Source organism: Clytia hemisphaerica, unplaced genomic scaffold, assembly GCF_902728285.1.
Source record: "Clytia hemisphaerica strain Z4C2 unplaced genomic scaffold, Clytia hemisphaerica genome assembly, whole genome shotgun sequence".
Classification (NCBI taxonomy): Eukaryota; Metazoa; Cnidaria; class Hydrozoa; order Leptothecata; family Clytiidae; genus Clytia; species Clytia hemisphaerica.
Window position 1 is genome coordinate 1 of NW_027103920.1, and position 17,276 is coordinate 17,276.

Here is a 17,276-nt window from a genome sequence, read left to right on the forward strand (position 1 = left end):
ACTGTTACCAAGGCGACGTCGGAGAATGGGCCAGTCAAATTACGTCAAGGGTTCAAAGGAGATAAAGGAGAAAATGGTACAGCAGGAGCCAAAGGCGATTCAGGAAATATCGGACTTCAAGGACCATCTGGTGCCGAAGGACCCAAAGGTATTACTCATTGTTTGTTGATTTTATATTGATTTAGTTAGAGGAGGTTCAACAAAAAATCACTTTAAGAAAATCCTTTATGAGAAATTTAAAACATTGTTTCAGTTTCTAAGATTGGTCACACAATAATAGAATATATGAAACATTTTAGAAGATTCATTATGTATTTTCGGAAGAGATTGAAAGAAGTTGTTTTCGTTAATTCAATAATTTTGAGCTTTATAAAATAGTTCTTTAGCAAAACTTTGGAAAATCTTAGAATATTCCTGTCTATCAGCTCACCCACACACCTTATTTCTCTGTGGTCAATATTATTATTGCAAAGGATTGAGATGAACTTGAAGAAATCATAACTTTTCCTCTGTTTCAGGATTGAAAGGCCGTGCTGGTACCGGTGGTGATCCCGGATCGGATGGGAAATCGGGATTAATCGGGGAAAAAGGTGACCCAGTCCCACCAGGTGATTCAGGTGATGCTGGTGATAACGGGGATATCGGGCTAACCGGGCGACCTGGATTGAAAGGAATAGGTGGATTACCAGGTGAGAGATTTTATATTTTTTTGTGTATCACTTATTTCCTCTCAAGTTTTGAATGAACTTCTTCCTGAGGAAAATTAACGGAACTTTATCTGCTGAGTGAAGACATGATCCAGTCTTCTCAACTAAGTTAATAAGTCGAAAGAAATAAAACTTTAAAGATATGTAAGTTTATTGGGTAAGCCTGTCATTTTTACAAGACTTTTACGCACTTTCTTTGAAGGTATCAACGGTAATAGCGGTCAGAAAGGACAAAAGGGTTCTGAAGGTCAAAGCGGGTTTCCTGGCATTGTCGGCTCTCAAGGGTCAACCGGACCCAAAGGATCGCAAGGTGTTGATGGTGCTGCTGGTAACAATGGACCCGTCGGCCAAAGTGGGCCAGTTGGACCAGATCGTATTCCCGATTCATTCGGACATTATATTGTGAGACATGCGCAGGACGCATATGCGCCATCTTGTCCAAATAATTATCAAGTGATGTGGGAGGGGTATTCCCTAATGTACACAGTGGGCAATGGACAAGCGCATGCGCAAGATTTGGGCGATGCAGGATCGTGTGTACGATCTTTCAGGTAATATTTAGCTTTTCGTTCGGAAGATTATCAAGATTATGTTATGAAAGAATTTATTTTGAATATACCATCAAAAAATGTTGACCTGGTTTATCCATTGTACAAATATATCGTACTATCTACTTCTTTTTTGCACGTTTTTGTAACAGAAGAACTCTTATATCTTCTAACTTTTTACACTTAAAGTTATGAAAATTTCTCAATTTCTTTTCCATCACAGCACTTTGCCATTCTTATTCTGTGAAATGACCGGCAACTGTCAATACGCAAATCGAAACGATTTTGTTTACTGGCTGTCTGGTGATATCCGTAACACGCCAATGACGCCCGTCTCTAACGCCGTTATCGAGCCGTACGTCAGTCGTTGTTCCGTATGTAAAGCGCCGGACATCAGCATTGCCGTGCACTCACAAGACACCATTGAACCGGTCTGCCCCAAAGGTTATGATTCCGTATGGGACGGATACAGTTTCCTTATGGTAAGCAAACCCTTTTTTGCCCAGTTATTCTAAATGTCCTGTCTCTGACCTGTTTCAATCATTGGACTTAAAGCCCGCCGGAATAGAGCAGAATCTCTAACCTTTACCAAGCAAGAAAAAGTGAAGCCTGAAGACTTCTGCTGCTTAGGATGACGTGCTTTCTTTTATTTTCGATTGGCAAAATTTTGGAATTCTGGCGTTTGTGTGAAACCATGCGTTTTGTGTGGTGAATCAGTAGCTTCATCATGCAATCTAACAGTTTCATCTCAAGCTACTTTGGGACTTTAAACTCAATGCTTTTAAGTTAGTTCAATCTTAAACCTTATGTCGAGTTGAAAAATTGTATTTATATTTTTGGAAAAAAATCAAAGGGAAAAATCAAAATATAATAGCCGCATCCTTCTTCACCGTTATCACTGCTATAATTGAGGAGTTTTCTAAAATTTCTTTTGATCTTTACAAACAAAACAAGTTTTGATTTAAAACAAATTTCAACATTACGACACGCAAGTATCTTCGCACGCACTTATTATTCCCATACCCCAGATAACATATAATTGGATTTTGCCACAAAAACATTATTGACTTATCTCAACCTTAAATGAAAATCTGATATTTTATATCATCAAGATATAAAAAAACCCACACACTTTTCGAATAATTTTTCTTTATTCTTTCTTGACTACAGGTGGCAGGTGCAGGCAAAACAGGTGCAGGGCAACCTCTATCATCGACTGGATCATGTCTTGAGAAATTCCGCCCTCAACCCTTCCTGGAATGTCAAGGATCACGTGGTACTTGTGCATTCTTCTCCGATAAATTCAGCTTTTGGCTCACCACAATAGAACCCACAAAAGAGTTCGAAATCCCCGAACCAAAAGTTTTAGACACCAACAAAGGCGATCAACTCACCAATCGCGTGTCGCGCTGTAAAGTTTGTCTGCGGGTGCCACGAAGCAACCGCCCTGATTCACCGAACAGCGCCCCCGCCAACAAAGATGCCTCATCTCTTCTCGACCGTGTGGCGAGAAGGATTAGGAACTGGTTTTAAAGAACTTTGAAATGTACGGGCGTACGGGCGGTACCTGACACACCATATTATCTACGCCCCTTACCTAAAATTTATTCCCCACAAATAATACAAGACTTTCAACATTTATACATACAATACATATTTATGTTAATATTTTTATTTGCGCAAACTTATTTATTATTTTGTAATTTTTTGAGAATTTTTCTACTTTTAAGATATCACTATTTTTCTTACATTCCGGTTGCTTTGATCATAAAACGAGTATAGTTTCTGAAATAAATAACATCTTCTGTAGATTTTTGATCTAATGCAAAAATTGAAGCCTACAGGTGGTGTTTTATAATTTTTCATCAAATATTGAAAAAGTTTGATATCAAATAAGTGGAACACTAGAGTCCTTTTATCCTATAGGTGTGAGGAAGGGGCAAAAAAGGTAATATTCATAGAAACGTATTGTTTCAAACAAAGGTTCACAAAGAAATCAAAGTGTTCCATTTCCTCAAACAATGAATAAATATTCAAAATTCATGAACATCGAAATTTGACTTTCTTTTATTTAAGCTCATTTTTTGTTTAGAGGCCTTCCAGAGAACATCTCATAAAATATGGTAAGACAATCTAGGAATTTTTGAAGAATTTGAAATTTCACGGCTACTATTTCACCACTTTTGAATTTTTTCAGTTAATTCTTATTTAGAACAAAGAGAGTTTTTAGTATCACTTGTTTTTTAAAACAGTGACCGAGCAACGATTTCATGAGATGATAAGATTTTTCTACTTTTCAGTTTTCTATCATTTTTGTGGCAATTGTTTTGGTCGTCGCACCAGCTCAATCGAAGGTATGTTTAAAATCAACTTTTCTCACCTTTTTTTCGACCCATCAACACGCTTCAATGTAGCAAAGAAACTTCTCTTTCCTACTTTACTCTCTCTCTAACTTTCCTTTTTTACAGAAGTTTTATCTTGTACCACATGACCCGGGCGGAATATCAGATAAAAAAACGTTTTTAAAATAGATCTACTCGGAATATCAGATAAACTCAGCTCCAAAGATGTATTATGCCAAGGGATAGAAAGTCTGTCCTCGCTCGTATGAGTACATCAGGTCCTAGAAAGTCTATATAGCAGTCAAAAATAAAAGAAGCATTTACTGTGCTAAACCTAAATCGAGCTCTATCTCTGCCTCCATGTGTTTTGTTGCTGGGAACGTTTTGAGAAGGTTTTCATCTTTCTTCTTGGTACGAACGAATCAAGTGGTGGTTCCCGTAGCTGCATCAGAAAACTATCGAGATATTCTTGATATGCGTATATGTCATATGTAATTTTCCCATCGGAAACACCCGAAAACACCAAAATTTGAGTGTTACTAAAACTAGCAACACAGGGGTCAAATTCCAGTTTTTTCGGGTGTTTCCGTTATAAAAATTACGTAATCTTGACTTACGCATATATCAAGAATTTTTCTTTTATTTTTAGAAATGCAATTTGAAGATAGAAGAGAAAGGATCTCTACCATTCGTGGAATCCATTGAGATTAAGGATACCAAATATGGGAAAGCTGTCATCACAGAGGTCCCTTCACACAGAAACGGTGAGCTCCTCTCTTCTCTGCGCTTATTTTTCTACAGCGAAATTTCTTTCAGTAGTATTGCAAGCGTCTGTTGGAAGGCTTTCCAGCAGGGAAAATCTTTTGTAGACCAAAGCCATCCAGATTATATTTTCCTGGCCAATATCCCCAAATCTGTAGGTTTTCTGTGTAGCCGACGTACAACCTCGCTCCCTGCGTATTATCAGCTTTTTTCTGCTTACTGATAGCGCTAGATATTCTCTGGTGTCAATTAGTAACGTAAATAAAGCCTGGAATACACGGGGACGAGGTTGACCGACGTATTTTATTTTTGAGTACTTTATTCTGATAGCATCTTACCACGAAGATTTTACTGACCTGTCATAAGTTATTCCTATAAGGCTATAGGAGGAGATTTTTGTTGACGTGACTGTGTATTATATTCTAAATTCGTAACACCACTCATTTTAATCTTCCATATTTTCCAGGTGAATTGAAAGCCGTCAAACACATTGTTTACGACAAAATGGGTTTGGAGATCGACCTTCTCAAAGAATTTGGACCGAAGAAAGTTTCTGTATGTTTGGTCCATCATCGAACCATGGACGAACCTTCTGAAAGAGACATCGAATCTGCTCTCAACGTAAGCTACCTGTCATTCACTTAGTAGCACAGTGCTGCAGTGCCGGGGGAGGCGAATTTTTTCATAAATCTCTGACAAATTGCTGATTTTTTATTTTATTTCCCCCGATTAAATTTCATTTCGATTGTTTATCAACAAAAGCTTCTTGTTCATTTTCTAAAATTTATTTGCTATTTATACGTTTTGGAGAAGAGAGAACCATCCACAAATAAATTTTAGAAAAATGAACAAGAAGCAGCAAGAAGCTTCTCTGTTAATATACACTTTTTTACTAAAGATGTATCAAAGGATTGATTTGTTTAGTCCAATTAATTTCTGCACTACCTTGAAACTTGATCGAAAAGTTGGTTGAACACCCCTTTTTCTGAGAATTTTAACCCTATATTTCTATTGGAAAGAAGTACATCTTATTATCACTATTATCGTCGTGGGTTTCAAATTCGATTGTTACAAAAATTTCTCAATTCCTTTATATTTTGTCTCTTTCTCAGCTTGGCGGTTGCGGTAACAAACTTCCCAGACGTGGATCACGTAGCGATTATTATTACCTTCCACGACACTGTAACGGAGTGTTGAATGGAGAACAAATGAAGATTGCAAAGGAGGAGTGCGGTGACATCACAATGGTTTGTGGAGCAGATGTGGAGGAGAATGTTGAGACACACAGCAAACGAGCTCTCGAACTCGCCATGGGTGAGTATAGTAGTCTCTGTTTGCTAGCAAGTAGTCTGCTACGAGCAGACGAGTCAAACAAATTTAAAGTTGCCCATTTTAAGGCGAAAAACATTTTCACAAAACTCCTGAGATTCTTCAGCGCTTTTCTATATGACTAAAATTGTTGCAGAAATAACATTTTAAGGTGAAAGAGTAACAAATATCAGTGGTATTGAAAAGTCTTTGACCCCTCATGTTGTTGTTTAATCGCGTAGAACCTCTGCCAAAGCCCTTTCTTACCGATAAATGAATTCCCCGGCTACTCTTAGGTTCCAAATAAACAGGGGGAGGAGTTTGAAAGTTTTCGAGATTTTAATAAACGGGGAGGACCTAATTGCCGGGGGGGATGGAAATTTTACTTCTGAAACCCAAAAGGCCGCCCTTATTTTTCTCTAAGGTCCGGGGAGGAGGGGCAAATTTTCAAAAAAGTAACAAGCAGGGTGCCCGTTTATTTGGAACCTAAGAGTAACTTCTTCCGTGCAGAATCAAAATCATCTTCTCTTTCCTACTCAGACCATATGCAAGACGAAAGCAAGAGAGCCGTTCTCCGTGAATTCACAGCCTGTGATCCACAATCTACCATGGCTTTGATGTCGTGTCAACCATCCCGGCTAGTTGCTGATTGTCATTTCACCACCAAGTTTTGTACATATGGTTTGAAATGCCCACTCAATGTGCATGGAGGCTATTGGAATTGTAATTATAACCACAAGTTCGCCCAAGTCAAATGCTGTGATTACAGATGTAGATAAATTTAACAGAAATGATGTCTTTATGTAGTTTAAAAAAACTTTGCGAAAGAAAAAAAAACATTAACGAATGATACGGAATGATGTTGCTACGGTGTTGCTAATTTCTACTAATTTATTTAACTTACGATTTCTGAAAAATATCACAGTACTGCTTACCTCTGTTACTTTTGATTATTTTAAAATATACGACTATTATACTGTAAGTCTTTAACTCGAACTCGCCTTAACGAGACTTTAATTTAAGTGTATTGTGGTTTTATTTCGAGTCTTTAGTACAAATAAGGTGGCAAATTTCCGTGCAAAATTCTGCCAACTTTAAAACTCCCAACGCAACAACTCCTAGACTATCAAGTGTCTGTCCTTCCTTGGACACAGGAACGCGGGAATAGTGCTTATAATAAAGAGTTCTTATAAAAAAATAGAAATTGCCTCGGGAGAGTGGATTGATCCCATTGCAAGTTTAATCTGCAGCGAAATACAACGACGTGGTTTACTAGTATAAACAACTCCCTAACTCGAAACAAAATCAGAGACCCAGAATTGCCAAAATAGAAAATTAATTAAAAAATTCTTGTTGGGTATTTTTATATAATCTGATACATGCAAGGCGGGTTCGACCTTTGAGGCAGAAATTCGAATCCAGCGATGTCTATTTAAAATCATATGCTTTGAAAAAATAAACTTAAGTCTGTCTCAATATAATCTGCAGTGGATACAAAAAAGACTGTAACTTTCAGTAGAATCCCAATTGAATAGTGGTTTTGTGCTTGTTGAAAAGATAAACAGGACTGGAATATCATCAAAAAGAGAAAATTCAAAAAAGATCTGAAAATGAAGATTGAAAATGAAGATGAAAGAATCAATTTCTTCAATAACTGTGCTATAATTAGTCTACAAGATATAAATCGAGATAAATAGTCTCCTCAGAAAAGCTTAGGCTACATTGATGACTACTTAATTGACCAAAGTCTGGAAATTAACCTTACCAAAAAATCTGAAAAGAGATTTGTTTAGAGCCCCTGTAGAATCGGTTCTTGTCTACGGCTCAATATCCTGGACATTAACTTCTACACCGGAAAGAAAGATTGATGGGGCTTATACAAGAATGATGAGAGTACGAATAGGTCATCTTACCAATGTTGAGCTTTATGGTAAGATACTTCCGGGGATACCTCGCGTTACATCAACAATCAATGAACACTGTCTACGCTTTGCTGGCCACTGCTGGTGAAGCAAAAACGAACTATCGTCCGAGGTAATACTTTGGGAACTCCTTCATGAAATAAGACTACGGGGCAGACCAAAAGATCTACATCGTACAACTGCTCAAAGGAGCATCGGCAACAGTGGAGAGAACTTGTCATCGCAAGCCGAGCAAGCTCGATCTCGATCGCTTAGAACATCATCAATGAAACCCCCGTCTCTGTGCCCCAGCTGCTGGGTGTTGATCACTCAGTGGGATGGGAATTTAAAAATCTGAAAATCACTGGGGTATATAATAATCTTTCAAATATTAAGGGGAGAAATTTTGACAACTTTTCGCATGAGTCAACTTTCAATCATAGTTGAAATATAATGAGAATCCCGGTTATTTTAACGTTTTCCAAGATTTTAAAAATTCCGGCGAGAAAGTCGATTTTGGGCTATCTCTTTAATCTGAACTTCTATTCTTTGACACTTTCTTTATATTGCTCAGTTTTGAAAGTTTTTGATGCATTTCCCGAAATTTCGAAACTTTTGCCGCTTAGGGGATTCGAATCCACTATATACAAAGCACCTATAATTTGATCGCCAGCGCCTTAACCAATCGGCCATCGAGTCACAGCTGCATTAAGGAGTTCAAAGTTCCTTATAAACATAGTATTTACTCCAAACTCTACCCGGGGGCTAAAACCCTTACCAGGGGTTAACTCCCATCCCCAACCCTAGCCATAACCCTACCTGACCCTAACTGAAACAACCCTTTAATCTAACCGGGAAATTTGACTCTACTACCAATTCAATCCAAAACATAGGTCAAACATCGCGCGGGTAGGCGGGGCAAAAATTCTAGAGCGGCGGTTGGTTTAGCCTGGACTTGTTAATTTATTGCGCGCACAGGCCCCGACAAAGACAAAATCTTTTCGATCAGTTGCTTTTTAAAGGTCCATTCTGCTGCGCGCTGGACCAACAAAGAGAAACTTTCATAAACATTGCAAATTTAGTGAAACCAATGAATTATAAGAGACACTGGATAAATGACTCATAAAACGGTGGAGAGCGACCATTGTATTTTCTTTGTTTCAGAAAACAATTGATGTTCTAGCTATGTCTGCCCTGAAAAGGGCAAAAAATTTCGAAAAATTGCACTATAAGGGTCGATTTGCAGGCAAAATTTTTCCTGCACTGTAAGGGTCCGAGTTTAGAGACCTGATTTTTGGCCGAACGTACGGTCGTTTTCAAAATCGAGTGCCCCCGGGCTTTTCATGGTCACGTGCTTCCTTTTGTTTTGCCTATCAGCTTTCAGTCTTTGTAGTTTTGAGGCACAACACTTGGACTTAGCTTAGGTTTAGCCTATTATGTTTATCATATTCTTAATAATATATTCTTTACATACCACCACCCAGACTCTTGGAAGAGGTATTTTACTACCCTGGTAGTAAAAGGTTTTGGGACAATTTGTCATGGAGACCACCTATTTTTTGGTTGCTTTTCGGACTGATTTTACAAAAAAAGCCAAAAAATGATTATTTCTGTGACACATTTTTCACTTAGTGCAAAAATTAATGTTTTGCCCTTAGAATTAAAGTCTTTTTTATATTGGCAAAAGATTTCAAAAAATTTTTGTTTGCAGCAAACAACTTTCCAACAGAAAATTTTTTCAAATTATAAAATGTTCAGATTTTTTCAGATAAGTCACCCAAAAAATTAAAAGAATTTTAAAAATAGCTACCAGTTTTAACTACCCAGGTAGTAATTTATTTTCGATTTTTCGTCACACCACCACCGTAGGGTGCTTTTTCACTACGCTAGATAGATAAGTGGTTCTCATCAACGGTCCTTTTCATAAATTTCTAAGGGTTGTAAAAAATATACAATGAAGGTTCGTTCTTAACATCAGATTTTGATCGCTTCATATCAGCATTCCAGATTTAAGGTCGAAATTTGGTCATTAAACCTTTTGTCCTCCAAGAGAGGGGTAGACCTCTCTTGGCTTAATGACCAATTAAGCGAAAAAGGGAGCAAAATAAATTGGTTGCCATAAAAGTAGCAGAATGTGCAGAGGGATTCTTTTGTAAAAAATTGGTCATATGGGAAAAGCGTTTTCTTTCCCGATAGAGCTGAAGAGCAAACTTTCATCTGTATTGATTTGATACAAAAGACGAGGAATCTTGTCACAGAAAATGTCCATTAGAAGGCTGTAATTCTAATTCCCTTGATATGCGAGTTGATGATTTTTAATAAAATTTTCTTCAAATTCAAAGGGTTGTAAACGCTTTGACAACTGTTTTGGGAGTCAGTAATGTTTTCCTACCAATTTTCTTTGTTTCAGCTAATCGATTTCCGCCAGTCAGTCTCAGTGAAAAAACACCCGTAGTAAACGTCATTATGTCTGAGATTTTACTACTGACCCCCCTGTTGCATCTGCTCCAATTTAACAAAACAGAAATAGGATTGCTAGAGCACTAACGAGGCCCCCAAGAGGATCCAAATTTCACGCATTACCGCATTTTTTTCTCGATTCTCACGCATACCGAAAATTTACTGACACAAAAATATAGCACAGATTCACGCATTCACGCAATCAAGAAAGTAGATTTTCACGTTCACACGAGTTTTTTCTATGCACGCATTTACTACCCTGAGTATCAGAGGTTAAGTTTTCAAAGATTATATTAACCTCTGAAGACCAATAATATAAATTTTATCGCGCATGTGTCAATCTAATCACTGTAGAAAGAATCAAAGATGAAGAGCAAATATTACCTTATTAATGTCTAGCAGACTGTATCAGTGTATTCAGTTTACTATTTACGAATTCCCCAGAAACCTCCAAGTGTAATTAAATTGACTTTCTTTCTAAAGAAATCTTTTACATTATACCCAAATGTATAACAGTAATTACTAAACTATTAATTATGGAAATGTCACTTTAATTGAATCGAAATAATAGACATACTTTATGTTATGATTCTCTATCACTGACTTTTTTTTACAAAGCATTGATGACTTTTTTAAGTTGAGTTTTTAACGACGGGAATAAAAATATCAACTTTGAACTTCATACAAGATCTTCGATGGTCGTCATGGTTACTTTTGTCTTCGTTGATTGCGCGCTGAATAGAATCTCGATTTGTCGGCACAGCGTCGATATATGATTTCGAGCTGTACTTTTCACGGTACGCATTTACGTATTCACGTACTTTTTTTTCATTTTCACGCATTTACGCAACCGTAAAACCCTATTCACTTTCACGCATCCTCACACAAACTACCGTGTTTGTCACATCTCGAATAAATATTTTCTCTTTGAAAACTTAAAAAATTAGTCTCTGGTATCCAGTACACACAAACCGCTGGAGCGGGCCCACTAATTGCTCTGCAAATGGACTATGCTACTCTGCAAGTGGACTATGCTACTCTACAACTCGGGTAACTTAATGCATGTCCCAAAAATGCATTAATTTTTCCGCCCCAGTTCCAGTCCCTAAACCATAACAAATTTACATTTTTGGAAGCGTATTTGGATGTAGAATACGGTATTCGGTGTAACTTAAATTCTATCTCAGCAAAATTTGAGTTTTTTCAAGAAAACGTGATTATGACGGCATTATTTATGACGTCATAATTTTAAAAAGTTTTAAAAAGAGAATTTTTTTCAAAAAATTTGAAAATTTGCTGATGTCAGCATTTTATCGCAAAAATTCGAATTCTTGCAATTTCAGCTGACGTCATTAATTTTGGGAAATACTTTCAAAACTTTTTCAAACATCTCGATGTACTTTATCACTGGTCCAAATTTCATTAAGTTTTGATTTATATTTCTCGAAATATTCAACTTTTTGTATTTATGACGTCATCAATCATGACGTCATAATCAGGTTTTCTTAAGATATCTCTAATTACAATGAGAAAGAATTTAAGTTACACCGAATTCGGTATTCTACATCCAAATGCGCTTCCAAAGATGTATAGTTTGTTATGGTTTAGTGGCTGGAACTGGGGCGGAAAAATTAATGCAATTCTGGGACATGCATTAAGTGGGGGGGGGGGGGGTTTCAGGGGTCTTAAATACCGTCATACCGACAAAATTTTGGGTCATATACCGTAATACCGTCGGTGAAGGAAGCCTAATACCGATACACCGATATTATATTTATGTTTTTTTTTCGAAAATAATGAATTTTCAGTTATCAAATCTATTGTGTAGTAACAAATTAGAAACTGTACAAAAGTCTTGTACTTTATGAGGCCCCCCAGTCAACCCTAAATTTAGGTATTCACGCACAAATTTTTGCCAATTCACGTATTCACGCGCGAAAAAAACCATTTTCACGTTCACGCACCAATTTTGCTTTTACATCTTTGGTTAAACGATTGTGACCTTATTGGGCTAAATTTAACTTTTGTATGGTCTCTTTTAAACTTTCTTATACCAAACATTTTCGCCAATATATAAAGTTTTTTGCTAGTTTTGTGACCTTATTCTCGATATCGTCGACTTTTTAAGGCCTCTTTTACAGCTATTTAAGCTTTCATAAAGCAATATTTTAGGTCTGCCGCGCCAAAGTTACTTGCTTGTTACGGGAGGCAAATGCAAAATTAAGCCTTTCCCCCAATAATTTCTTCCTCGCAGACCCGTAAGATGTCTTTTATATTGAGAATTAATTCAAAATCGAGGTTTGGGCCAATGATGGTCTGAGAAGTCGTAGACTTCAACACAGGCTTCATAGAGGTGGTGCTGTGGTGCAACTAGAGAACGCGAATTCTAAAGATGAACTCCCCCCTATGGCAGGGAAGAAAATAATTGGAAAATAAGAACGCGAGCGAAGCGAGCTCGAAAATTTTTCGACAATTTTCGCTTTCCTTTGTTATTGAAAAACGGCCTTAATACGCTATTGTTAGCCAAGTATGCCTTGTTTGGTCACACAATTTTTGATTTTATTTAACACTGACCATTTGTTAGCAAAAATATGGTAAGGCGAGCGACGTACCTGCCGTACCCGGTGCGGCGTTCCAAGAATTTTGCCCTAGAAAAAATTTAAAATTTAAAATTTAGAATGCCTATGTATTGTATTGTAGTAGCAATATAAGTGAATACGGAGAGACGACCATATCATTTAGTGATGACGGAGAAAATTTTATCTAGACTCAATGCAGAAAAATAACGAAAATATTTGTTTAGATATCGCAAAGTTTAACTTATTTTGAATAACCTCATCATGACAATAAGTCAATAGGAAATCCAAGATCCAAGAGAAAATTTTACTGGTTAAAATAGCGGAATAGACTCATCTTTTTTGAAAATTTTTCTACATGAAACTCGTGAAGAAACTAAAAGGTAAATAGTTTTATACCGAAATACCGTTTTTTATTGATAAAAATATCGAAATACCGACAAAAAAACAGGCAATTTACCGATACCGGTAGAAAATGAAATACCGTGATCCCGTCGTTTTTTTCTCGTAATACCGATTTACCGGGGGTAAAAAGGCCCAATACCGTCGTAACGTCATACCGTAAAAGTGAAAACCCCCCAAGTTACCCGAGAAGTAGCACAACTTTTGTCTGACCATATTCTCACACAAACTACCGTGTTTTTCACAGGTCGAATAAATATTTTTTCTTTGAAAAGTTAGCATCTGGTACCCAGGGTACACATAAACCGCTGAAGTTAAGCTAACTCGAAAAATATTTTATGAAAGAAATGGCTAATTCGCGAAAAACCTTTTTTGAAAAAAAACGAGTTAACTTTAATATATGAATATAGCCACCGCATGAAGGTAGAGTATCCAGCTACGCTGCATAAGGTTGTGGGTTCGATCCCCCAGCCTGTCATGCCAAAGAACGAGCCTTCTTTGGGTCACCTTCGACTGTGGTCGCAAACGTCATAATTTGAACGTAGCCAACTCGAATATTGCTAATTCGAAAATTGCTAACTCGAAGATTCTTCTAACTCGACATTTCAGACCGAAAATCAGCGAACCCTTTTCAAAATGGTAGATGTTTGCAGCGGCATTGGTGGTGTACAGTGAAGACATGTGGAGGTATCGAGGCAAGCAAAAGTTGAACTTTTCAGTTCTTTTTCCAATCCGAGTCTTTTTGCTCTTTCTACTTCTTTTTTGGTGTTTAGTTCCAAGAAGGGTAACTAGCCTTAAAATTGTCATTTTTAATCTTTTATCCAACAGACAGACAGAAATGTAACGTGGTGAGCGTGAGGTGAGATCGTGTAACTTGCATCAGTACTTGTACATGCATCAGTGGAGGCTAACATGCATACTGTACGTTGGTCTAATATCGACATCCTTCGTCAGTTACATCAATATGCCTTCTTACCTGTCTTTAAAAATATAAATAAAAGTAATCACGGAAAAGGACGCGAAAAAAAAAGACATAAGTGTGAGAGAGTAATCAAACTCGTTAGAAAAAGTACCATTAGAAGTCACAAAAAATCAACCTGAATAAATGGTCATTCTGTATATATTTTTTGTGTAAACAATATTTCGACCTGCTTTGTGCAGGTCTTCGTCAGGTCTAAACAATACAAACGGTTGAAGGCGCTACCTTGACTTTTTTTGAAGTCAAAAAAGTCAATGTAGTGTCTTCTCTCTAATACGCTAAAGTAAAAATAATTACGCACATGTAAATGGGTCATTGTTTGAGGTCCGGCAAAATTTCCGGGAAATAGCCTATCTGGCGGTGCGGGGATCTAGGTCAGTGAGGATCTTATCGCGATTCTCAGATTTACGGAAAATACCAGCTTTTTGCTGATTTTTGCCTCGATTGCCCAAAACCTGTAACCTTTTTAGCTTGAGGGAAGAAAAAAAATAGAGTTTTTGGCTTTGCCAAAAAAACGCCTAGTCAAAATTTTTTCATCTTGGCAGGATCCATTCCCAACCTCAAAATACATCTTTTTGTCTAGGGGTTTGTTTGGCAAATTCTTCCTTCGAAGAATATCGATCACTTTCGTTTTCCCCTGAAGACCGCGAGAGAAAAAATATTAGGGCCCGCGCTCTGGGCGGGCGGCCTAGACTGGCTTTCGTTTTGTATAATTTTATAATGACGTATAAGGTAGCGTAATTCATGCAAAAATAATATGATAATCTTTTTGTTTTTTATTTTCAGGTATGCCGCCAAACATTGACGTCATCGTGTATGGATTTAGCATGAACAATAGGACCGACAGACTCGACAAAAGGAACAAACAATAAGACGACCCGAGAATCTTACGATGAGGGCGTTTTGTCTCCGCCTGATATCACGCCCACAGAAGACGTTGTTTAAAAAGCGGGGGTAAAAATAGTAAGTAATAGCTTTTGTAAGTGTTTATTTTGCGAAATATATAACTATTTTCTAATATGGTCTACAAATAAGCATTTCTAGAATTTTTATAATGAAAACTTAGCTAAATATATAATGAAGAAAAAAACAAACCATTTCAATTTTATTTATAAGTTTAACCCCCGGAAAAATTATGTATTACCTATTACATAACTTTACATTTCCCGACTCGCTAACTCCCAGAGGAATTCCGATTGTAAACCCGATTGGTTAATTTCGGAACATCTTCATAATGGCAGATAATTTAGAAGTGTCTAGTGGAAAAGTCGTGTGAATTTTCAGATGTCAGTGGTAATTTTGTTGGTTGATGGCTTGTTGAATCTGGGAAGAAAAAAGTAAACAGGTATAGCTTTTTCTAACCAAGGACAGTTAGGGAAACCATCCAGAAACCCGCTAACTCTTGTAATCAAATTTCTATGACATGCCCTATGAAACAGTATGAAAATATAAAAAGCAATTCAGCTCAACCTGAAGGAGTTCACTGTGTCAAACAAGAAAAACTGGTTTCTGAAAAACAATCAAATTAAAAAATACCATTACTGTTGAAAACGTGACAGCTCGAGAAAGCTGCAATTCCCAAAGCTACGTTTACTAATAGCCAATTATTAAATGTAGATAGACCAACCAGTATAAAAGGAGATAAAATATGGTCTGCAAAAATCGATGAAATTACAAAAACCTTTTGTCAACTAACACAAGAACCTCTTAACACAATTTCATAGCCTAGCAGACTCTTTGCATGAATCGGCTTTTTTTATTACTTTTAGAAGTAGGTGTATTCCCGAGACGCAGTTAGCCAGATTTTTTTTAAATTAGGTCATCAGGACTTTCACGACTAAATCTACGTCACGACTCTTCTTCGTATCAGTTTTTTAATAATACACATTACAAGAACATCTTTTGTGCTTAAACTCGTTCGATTTTCAGCTCTTCATTGAAGATGAAGAAGGTAAGAAAATAAAAAATGCGCTGGATAATTTTCATTGTAACAGTTTGGTTAATCATTGTTGAAAGTTTGAAAAAGATTTTCCGACGCAAAAAAAAATTCCAGCCAATTAAAAGCACAGTGTGCTTATACTTACTATGTTTGCTATATCGTCTAGGCTAAAAAAAGTGAGAAAAGACACAAACGCCATTTTTTAATGAGTGTTGTTATAATTTTTTTGATTGCGGCCGCATACAGAAACTTGCCAAATGTTCCTAACTGAAGGATCTGAAGGATTCGAGCCACACTGATATTACCCAGGAATCGGCCGTTCGATTGAGATTTAATTACGCTCGACAATCGAATCGCAATTATTCGGTCACGTTCGATTGGTTCGTTTGCGATTTTTGTTCGAAGGTGTTCGATTGACACCGTCTGGTCTAAAGGGTGTCGAATTTAGACAAGGGATGTTGACATTAGACCAAGTTACGGTATTAGCATAGAACCTTGAGTCCTTGGCTGCTACCGTGAGATTGGGTAACTTGCATCAGTGCACAGTGGAGGCTAACATGCATGATAGCCCTCAAATGAATGACCTGCACCTGGGGCTGGTCATCATTAAAATACAAAGTTAAATCAAAACAAAAATGGTAAACCAGGTAAAGTAGAGCTGTGGGCCGAACTGCGTAGTTTATTTTTTTTGAAATTTTGCTGCTTTGTTTGGTCAGTCATTTGATGGCTATGCAAGTTTCCCTCCACTGATGCAAGTTACCCAACTTCACAGGGGGGGGGTCTTGCAGTTACTCCTTGACACTATGTGGAGTAACTGCAATTTTGGACAATTTCTTCAGACACCACCACCCTTGCAGTTATTCCATAGTGTACTAACTGATTTTATCCTCAAAATTGGTGTATACCACCCCCAACAATGCCAAATTTGGCAATTTTTTCACTGTATTCCTCATTTTTGATACCATTTTACTGGGTACGTCCTCCTATTAACGACCGTTCAAGAGTTAAATATCTCAATAATTTTCCAAGTTTGTTAAAATATCTTTCATGCCTTGATTGAAGAAAAAATTTTGTGATTTTTTTTTTGACTTTTGAAAAAAATGTTTTGAATTTTTTTGCTTCCGAAATTTTTTAAAACCTAAAATTTTAAGTGAAAAATTGAAAAATGTGCTCACTCAGTACACCATATCCGACCAAAATGGACAATTTTGGGCTTAGGCACCACCCATGTTGCAGTTAGTCCACTGGTGGAGTAACTGTTTTCCCAAATTTTGGTTTATATACCACCACGGTAGTAATTGTCATAGTGTTTATATAATAACTGCATGACCCCCCCCCTGAACTTCACGGTA

General features: G+C 37.1%; 2 protein-coding genes across 2 annotated transcripts; both read left to right on the top strand.

Moving 5' to 3' along the window:
• The first annotated feature begins 33 nt into the window (after window positions 1-33).
• Window positions 34-3,003, top strand: LOC136809703 (collagen alpha-2(IV) chain-like). Its single transcript, XM_067066238.1, has 5 exons — window positions 34-148; window positions 519-689; window positions 910-1,258; window positions 1,479-1,737; window positions 2,426-3,003. The coding sequence occupies exons 3-5, from the start codon at window positions 1,164-1,166 to the stop codon at window positions 2,786-2,788; spliced, it is 717 nt and encodes a 238-aa protein (XP_066922339.1). The 5' UTR covers window positions 34-148; window positions 519-689; window positions 910-1,163; the 3' UTR covers window positions 2,789-3,003.
• Window positions 3,004-3,331: 328 nt separating this feature from the next.
• LOC136809704 (uncharacterized) lies at window positions 3,332-6,601 on the top strand. The gene is made up of 6 exons (XM_067066239.1): window positions 3,332-3,378; window positions 3,556-3,609; window positions 4,247-4,361; window positions 4,826-4,980; window positions 5,472-5,673; window positions 6,208-6,601. Exons 1-6 carry the CDS (start codon window positions 3,376-3,378, stop codon window positions 6,444-6,446), a joined length of 768 nt encoding a protein of 255 aa, XP_066922340.1. The 5' UTR covers window positions 3,332-3,375; the 3' UTR covers window positions 6,447-6,601.
• Window positions 6,602-17,276: the final 10,675 nt, after the last annotated feature.